The following is an 8623-nucleotide window of genomic DNA, read 5'->3' as shown; positions in this document are numbered from 1 at the left end:
TTGAGTTGATTGTTATCTCATATCCTGTCTAGATCTACCTGCAAGTAAGACAGCATGTTGATATTTCTCTGTCAGAATACAAAGGCATGCTATAGTTTATTTCTTTATCTCCTAGTATTATAAAGTTATTTTTATAAACAGCCAGCGAATGTTTTTCCCCCAGTTTATCTCAGCCCATTAGTGTACATAGCTGAATCTGGATAACAACGTGCCAAGTGAATTCAAGGAAACTGGAGGGACTCCCAGCATTAGTAACTACATGGAACTAAAAAAATCAATTGACAACTGCATTAATAAATTTAACACTTTCCTAGAGAAGGGACAGTTGTAAAGCAAGTTGGGAGCGATGAAATAAAATACTTAACTAATATACCACATTTAGGCAAGTCCTTTTAATCCCAACTAGAATTTGAGGTAAATGAGGTCCAAGAACTAGAAGTGATGGGAAGATCCTGACCAGGATGCAATGTGTAAACAAAATTAACACTGGAAAGACTCAATAGATGAGGCAAGATACCCAGGTGAAGCTCAGATGTGACAGACCTTTCATAAGAATGGCCAACAGTTAATGCTTCTCTCTGCATATTTGCTGCCCAATCTGCTGGGTATTTCCAGCATTTTGATTTTAAGATTTTCATCGTTTATAGGATTTGACTTTGTTCAAATATGTAGTTGAGGTTCAACCATTTTTCTCATTCCTAAATGTTACATAACAACAGTATTTCTGATACTGAACCACTGGATGAGTCAAAGCAAGGTGTGATCTTTAGGCAGTTTCTAGAGCAGGTTACATGGTTGGCACATCACTGTGCTGCAGATTTCTATGTAATATGTTCTATCACAAAAGTCTGTCAACCCAATTGGAAGCAAGTGGCTGTATAAGTGATCGGAATGACCAACTGTCATTCACTCTTCAACAACATGACAATGGACCTCATCTTGGTCCTTTCAAATGGTTTCATAAAAAGCAACAATATGGTAACTTGGAAAGTGCAAATCAACATTGCTACTTGCAAACAGAAGAATTAGTTATGAAAATATTAAAATGTACTTACTTTTCTTTCAGTATAACTTTACTTTCCTTTTTCCAGTACTCCTTGAAATCAGTGCAAAATTCATGCCAAATGGTAAATAAGTGATTTGGAGTGACTTCTTTGTCTCCCGACTTTGGCTTCATGCTGAAGTACGCTGCCGTTTCCAAGAAGCTGATGAAAGACAACAATAAATTACACCCGTAAGACATTTACTACATTTGAAAATTGCTTCAAATTAACAACAAATAGTTGTTGGGCAAATGGCAGCAACAATTTAAAATGGCTTTAAGGTAGGGCACTCAAAATCAAAAAAAAATTCATGTTAGATGCACTTGCTATCTGACGACAAGAATGTCATACAGTTCCCTCCTGCTTAAAAGTTTGGAATGATCCTGTGTTCTTCCAGATAAAGAAGAATGCCTGAGATTACTTCTTTGAAATGGTGAAAATATGACCACACTACACCCTATCTTCAAATTCGGGAAGTCAAAATATAGGAGATATAAATAATGCTTGTAGATAGCATGAAAATGGAGGCAGCACTGTAACTGAACAAGAAGGTTATCTATGGCTACAGCATGATATCGATTCGATGGAAAGTTGGGTAGAGTAGTGGCAGGTGCAATTTATGAGTTGATGCATTTTGGGAAGTCCTTGTCTCCTCCAAATCAAACCCTGAATGTAACAACAATTCAATTTTAATCCTACACGGTGTGTTAGAGCATCACTAGGAATATCTTAACATTACGTATTGAATTAGTCAAATCAAGTTGCTACACATGCTTGTCTGCACGGTCAATACTTGAATCTGTATTTTGGAGGGGCAAACCTTTTTGAGAGTGTATGCCAAAATTGGCAGTAATCTTCCAAAAAAAAATCCTCGTGCAATGGCAACCTTGAGTGGAGATCATCTTTGGTTAATGAATTAATAACAATTTTGATGGAAAAATTCTGGGTCCTGTTGCCTATTTACAGCATGTGCATTCATTGTTTTGCTATTAATAAAGATCATAGCAAAAAAAATGAAGAGCTAAACTACATGCGGAATTTATCTTTATTATCACTGAACATCCAGTGTTCACTCACAAGCAACAGAAGAAAAAAAATCAGCAGAGTGAAGATGGTGTCAACAGGCCTATTTATTACCGAATAATTGATGTAAACACCATGTCTATGAGGATTTCAAAATATATCATCCAACATTGTGTGGTCTTACAACTCTTTAGCTGGTAACAGGCTGGTTGGAGATATTTCCTATGAAAACTTCTCACTGCTCACTGGTTGTAAAAATTATTTGCTGATTCACTTGGCGGTAAAGGTAATCAATATGTATTGTTTCATTGTGGGTGAGGCTTAAAGAATCAAGGGCCGGCACTGGATGCTGCATGGCAACAATTTTTGTGTTTGCCGTCAACGGTACCCATCCCATCGGTTTGTCAGCCTTCAGCCAGCATCCCTGGAAATAACTTGCACAATTAACAAAGTAGACACCCAATGGTGGGAGACAGCTACATCCAGTTCAAAATTGCAAGTAGAAAGAGGGCAGTTCATAAGCCATGGTTCTAAACAAGGGATGAGCTCTTTATTCAATATAGAAGGCACTTTCATAAAATTGGGAATAATAACGGCAAAGTATGTTGTATAGTACAAATGGAAAAACATTTAAAATGGGATTTACAGGAAACCAATCTCTGAAAAGCAAATAACACACACTCAAGACTCCATGAAGTCAAAAGGAACAACTGAGGATTAAGAAAAGCATGAATTAAATATGTATACAGCAGTGACGTGCATGACAAATCACTATGAAGGAATTAAGACAGAAGGCAAAGAAAATTAGGAAGACAAAAAGAAAAAGTGAAAATAAGTTATCAAGGAAAATAAATATAAAAATAGTAATATGTATGGTGGCCACATCAATTTGAGAATAAAGTTTGATAGAGGGCATTAAAAGCTCATGTCCATAACAGTAGTATTTGTAAAAACATCGACCCTTTACGTGGCTTCAGCATTTACTAAGGAGGCAAAGCAGGTGGACATGACATTAAATGATGAGACAAGTAATGAATTGAATGCCTTTACCATAAAAGATATATTAAATCCATCAAACTCAGAAGATCTATAGAACAGCCATTGCTGCACATACTTATTAAATTGTGAGGGGGGAAAAAAGTGCCAAAAGATATACTGTCATTGCAAGCAGTCTAACTGATAGTCATTAGGCAGACTTCAGAAAGGTATGTCCTTAAATAAGCAACCAAAGAAATCAGATCTGCTTTCTTCGTTGTTTAAAAGAATGACAGCAATTTTATTGAAATATACAAGGTGCTGTTGGGGCATGAGAGTAGACTTTGAAATATTTTCACCAGTGGGAGAATCATGGTTGGAAGATTAGAGAAGGTTATTTAAAAATCCAAGATGCATGGGAATTTAGTGTGCGAAGCATTGTTGAGAATCCCAACCACCCATCACACAATCTCCTTCACTCAGTACTGTGAGGAGGTACAAGAGTATCAAGCCTAGGACTGCCATGCTGGGTAAGTTTCTTCCCCCAGGCTGTGAAACAAAGGAATACTCTACTGCTGCAGAGTTCTCATCACTAGGCCAGCGAGCCATTTACTGTACTCTATTTACTCTACTGTACTCCATTTACTGTACACATTTTGAATTATATTTTAACTTAGTTATGGTAATATTTTGCTTTATGTACCATGTGTGATATGCGAATTGTGGGTGTATAGTGGTCCGGAGGAATGTTGTTTCATTTGGTTGTAGTCAGATGCCAATAAATTTGAACTTCTTTAAGGGAGCAGTTCTCAAAAGACACTGGAGGGTTGAGTTAGTTAGATTATTGGTAGTTAAAGCGCAAATAGTCTTTGAAAGATCAGGGAATTGAGGGGTATGGCAAATTGTCAGACAAGAGGAGTTGAGACTGATCAGCTACAATCACATTGAATGTCAGGGCAGGCTAATAAAAATGGGAAATTGGGCATCATTTGTAGAGGGAGATAATGACCCATCAATAGATCTGCAAAATAAAGAAAACAAGCATTTAAGTTGATGAGAAGAACAGGTGACAAATGCAGTTGGTGCTATTTAAGGCTGGTAAAATATGCTTATGGCTGATTTGTTTAGGAGGTGATGTAACTAGCGGGAGATAAGGGCAGAAGACAAATAAACAAAGAATAATGCACTTGAAATTAGTATAAGGCAATTGCTTTAAGCTTGAAATGAGAAAATACTGGAGGAAAGACTCAACTCAGTCATACTTGGTTACGTAGAGTAATATTTATCATTTGCATGCCTGATGCCAGACTCTCGCTAAGTACAAGCCCAACTCAGCCCAAACTTTCTTTACTACATCAAACCCCAATTCCACAAATCAGCCTAGTGAGCTTTCACCACACTGGCTCTGTAGAAAGTTTATCCTTTCTTAAACATGGAGGCCAAAACTGTACACAGTACTGTGTGCAGTCATATCAGCATTCTCTAGTTGCATCAAATCTACTTTTTTTTAAAAAAAACTTGATACTCCTCACCAGAAATGACTTCCCTAATTACTTCATATAAATTTGGTTGGCCAATACTTATACACCAGAGCTTTGGTCACCATGTTATATATAAAAAAAGGACAGACAACATATTGTGAATACAGAGAGGAATTATCTACTGCCAGGAAAGTGGCTGCAGGGTAACTTATTAGAAAGTGCACCAAGAAAATGTTTCTATTTATGATTAAGAATATAAATGAAAAGCAACAGCATATTCAGAAGAAACATCTTACCCAAAAAATGGTGACACTGGAACTGGTGAATGTGAATCCTAAATTCAGATGTGAAGCAATATTGGATGAGTGTATGAAGGAACACTAGGTACATTGGTTGATTCAGATGATGAAAGGTGTGAGGAATTTTGAGTGGAGAATAAATTATTGTGTCAACTCAGGCATCTCACCTGTGCGTCATCTATCCTGTTTGGGATTTTTTAATCAACAGGTCATTTTTCAGGAGTAATGGAACAGGGTGATATCCAATTAGTACAACCAAGAAACAGATTAAAAAAAAAACTGTTCACAGTGCAATATTCATTGGCTGTGGGACATTCCAATTTGCTTAGTATTGTCATTATGTATGGGAAGGCAGAAAATAAATGTCCATGTTAGTTGGTTCTCCGTTGAATTTCCCAAGAGATCCAGGAAAGTATTAAGAGTCAAGCTTCTTCAATTGCATTGTTAAAGATATACTGTATCTGTCACTTAATACACACTTCAAGATATTGATATTCTGACCATTTGTACATCTCAGAAACTATCCCCTGCAGAATGTAAGCAAAAGTATATTTTGGGAGGTTTATGTGCAGAACCCCTCAGACCATCCATTGCTATTTCAAAATTCAAAAGGGTCCCGCGTCATTTGAGATGTACTCAATTGTGAACACAGTTCTGTGAAGTTACCCGTCTCCAGCCAAGATTTTGAAATGGGTCATTCTAATGGTTAAAGCTTCATTGCTCATTATCTGTTTGGAAAAAGTATAAAATCTCACATCTGTAGATGTCAGAAGAGGAGAAATAGACTCTTCAGTAGAATCTATTTCTACTGTTTCTGCAGAGCAAAGCCCTTTCATATCTATCAGCTTTGGTCTCCAGTAGCTAATTCACAGCTTTAACATATCCAATGAAGTTTCATTCATCAAAATGTAATCTCTCAGTACTTCATACAGCCAAACAACTTTTGCTCACTTTGACTTTCATCACTTAAGAAGCTAACTTACACATTTTACTACCTCCCCCTGACACCACCGCCCTCCTCCATCTCCCATTCATTTACACTGTTAATGGCAAGGTTAACAATTACCACCTCTCTCTGAAGATAGAGATTTCATCGTAAATCATTGTTATGCTTCTGGCGAAAGAATTCCTGCAAAGGCTTTGGAGGGAGTTCCAGGATTTAAATGAAGTAACAAAAAAAATCTCAACAAACCCACACAAAATGGTGGAGGAATTCAGCAGGTCAGACAGCATCTATGGAAAATAATATCTATTTGCTTCCATAGATGCTGGTTGACCTGCTGAGTTCCTCCAGCACTGTATGTGTGTTGCTTTGGGCTACCACTATCTGCAGTCTTCTCTTTATTTATGACATTTATCTCAGCTAATCCATGCCAGAGTGCTTTGTGATTTTAAAGTAAACTTCCATATTTGGGTGGCCATGTCCACCTAACCATAAGTAGGAAAGACTGTTTGAGAAGTGCTGTCAAGTGCTCAGATTTCCAGCATCTACTAATCTTCTCTTGTTTGTGATAACAAACAGATAGTTTTCTTAAAAATAAAGTAAATCTGTCACTTAATACACACTTCAAGATATTGATATTCTGACCATTTGTACATCTCAGAAACTATCCCCTGCAGAATGTAAGCAAAAGTATATTTTGGGAGGTTTATGTGCAGAACCCCTCAGACCAACCAAGGCTTTACTTCTCTTGAAAGAAGAGCTGGCATTGGAGAGGATTCAGAGGAGGTTCCCAAGGATGATTCTGGAATGAGGGACTTATCGTACAAGGAATGTTTGATGGCTCTGGGACTGTATACGCTGGAATTTAGAGGGTCGAGGGGGGATCTCATTGAAACCTTTTGAATGTTTAAAAGCCTAGACAGAGTAGATGTGGAAAGGAGAGTCTCCCATGGTGGGAGAGTCTAGGACAAGAGGGCACAGCCTCAGCATAGAAAGGTGTCCATTTAAAACAGACAAGGAAAGATTTCTTTAGCCAGAGGGTGGTGAATATGTGGAATTTGTTTCCACATGCAGTGGTGGAGGCCAGGTTGTTGGGTGTATTTAAGGAGTTTGATAGGTTCTTGACTGGCCACGGCATCAAAGGCTACAGAGAGAAGGGCTGTGGGGGGGGGGGGGGGAGTTGGGATAAAAAGAATCAGCCATGATTGAATACAGAGCAGACTTGATGGGCCAAATGGCCTTATTCTGCTCTTATGTCTTAATGTATAGCTAGTGTTTGCCCTTCATTTCATACACTGGTCATAACTATGTTGCCAACATACATTTCCTTTGTATCGCTTAATTTCAAATGACGACAATGTGAACAAAGTGCAGGGGTGAATACATTGACATGGCAACTGCTCTTCCCAAGACTGAAGAAACACACCTCAATACATCACGAAAAGCAGCCTCCCCTCTATGGGGACCGTCTACACTTTCTGCTGCCTAGGTGAAGCAGTCAAAATCAAAGTGCCCCCCCACGCCCACTCTCTCTTCTATCTCCCATTTGATGGGAGATACAAAAGCATGTACCACCAGGCTAAAGGATAACTGCTATCCTACTGTTAAGACTATTGAATGACACCTTTGTATAATCTGATTGATTCTTGACCTCAGCATGGTTCTGGTACCCTGATGTTTGCCCGCACTGTACTCTAACACTCCATTCTGTATTCTGTTATTGCTATTCCTTCGTACTGCCTCAATACACTGCTGATATAAAATGATCTATATAGATGCCATGCAAAACACTTTCAGTGTAGAGCTCATTATATGTGGCAATAATAGAGCAATTACCAATGGAGGGAGACTGAAAAATTGGCCGAGTGTTATCGTAACAACAACCTTCCAACATCAGCGAGACCAAGGAAATGATTACAGACTTCAGGAGAGGGAAGCCAGAGGCACATGAGCCAGTCTTCACTGGAGGACCAGAGGTGGAGAGGGTCAGCAATTTCAAATTCCTCTGTGTTACAATTTCAGTAGATCTGTCCTGGACCCACCACTTAAGTGCAATTGTGAAGAAAGCACAGCCGCACTTCTATTTCCTTAGGAAGCAGCAGAGAATCGGCATGACATCTATCTAAAACTTTGCCAAACTTCTACAGATGTGTAATGGAGAGTTATTGACTGGCTGCATCATGGCCTGGTATGGAAACACCAATGCCTCTGAATGGAAAATTCTACAAGTAGTAGCGGATTCGGCAAAGTACACCCCAGGCAATGTCTTCTCAACCACTGAGCACATGAACATGAAACTCTGTCGTATGGAAGGAAGATCAAGAAATTTTCACCACCCGGGCCATGCCCTTTTCACACTGTTGCCATCAGGTAGAAGCTACTAGAGCCTCAGAACTCACACCACGAGGTTCAAGAACAGTTACGACCCCTCAACCATCAGACTCTTGAACAAAAGCGGATAACTACACTCACTTCCCCATCCATTGAGACGTTCCAACAACCAGTGATCTCACTTTGAGGATGGTTTATCACTATATCATTACTTATTGCTTTTTTTATACTTGCATTTGGACAGCTTGTTGTCTTCTGCACTCTGGCTGAACTTTCATTGATACTCTTATAGTTACTATTTTACAGATTGGCTGAGTATGCCCACAGGAAAATGAATCTCAGGGTTGTATATGGTGTCATATGTACTTTGATAATAAATTTTCTTTGAACTTTTAACTCGTACAATCCATATAGTTAGGTAGACTGGCAAATGCTCCATCACAGTAATTGACCAAAGAGCATATAGTTCAGTTGGCAACCTTTTATCCTTAAGACGAAACAAACAATAGCCAGTTAGCCTCTTAAATA

General features: G+C 38.6%; 1 protein-coding gene across 1 annotated transcript in view; it reads right to left on the bottom strand.

Annotated features, from left to right (window-relative positions):
• Window positions 1-1051: 1051 nt before the first annotated feature.
• Window positions 1052-8623, bottom strand: part of LOC132403320 (formin-2-like) — a 392743-nt gene continuing 385171 nt past the window's right edge. The window contains 1 exon segment of the mRNA XM_059986771.1: window positions 1052-1205. Coding sequence (XP_059842754.1) covers window positions 1052-1205 — 154 coding nt within the window.

The sequence above is a fragment of the Hypanus sabinus genome, chromosome 12 (genome assembly GCF_030144855.1).
Source record: "Hypanus sabinus isolate sHypSab1 chromosome 12, sHypSab1.hap1, whole genome shotgun sequence".
NCBI classification, from domain to species: Eukaryota; Metazoa; Chordata; class Chondrichthyes; order Myliobatiformes; family Dasyatidae; genus Hypanus; species Hypanus sabinus.
Note: the sequence above shows the minus strand (reverse complement) of the source record. Positions and strands in the feature narration are given on the sequence as shown.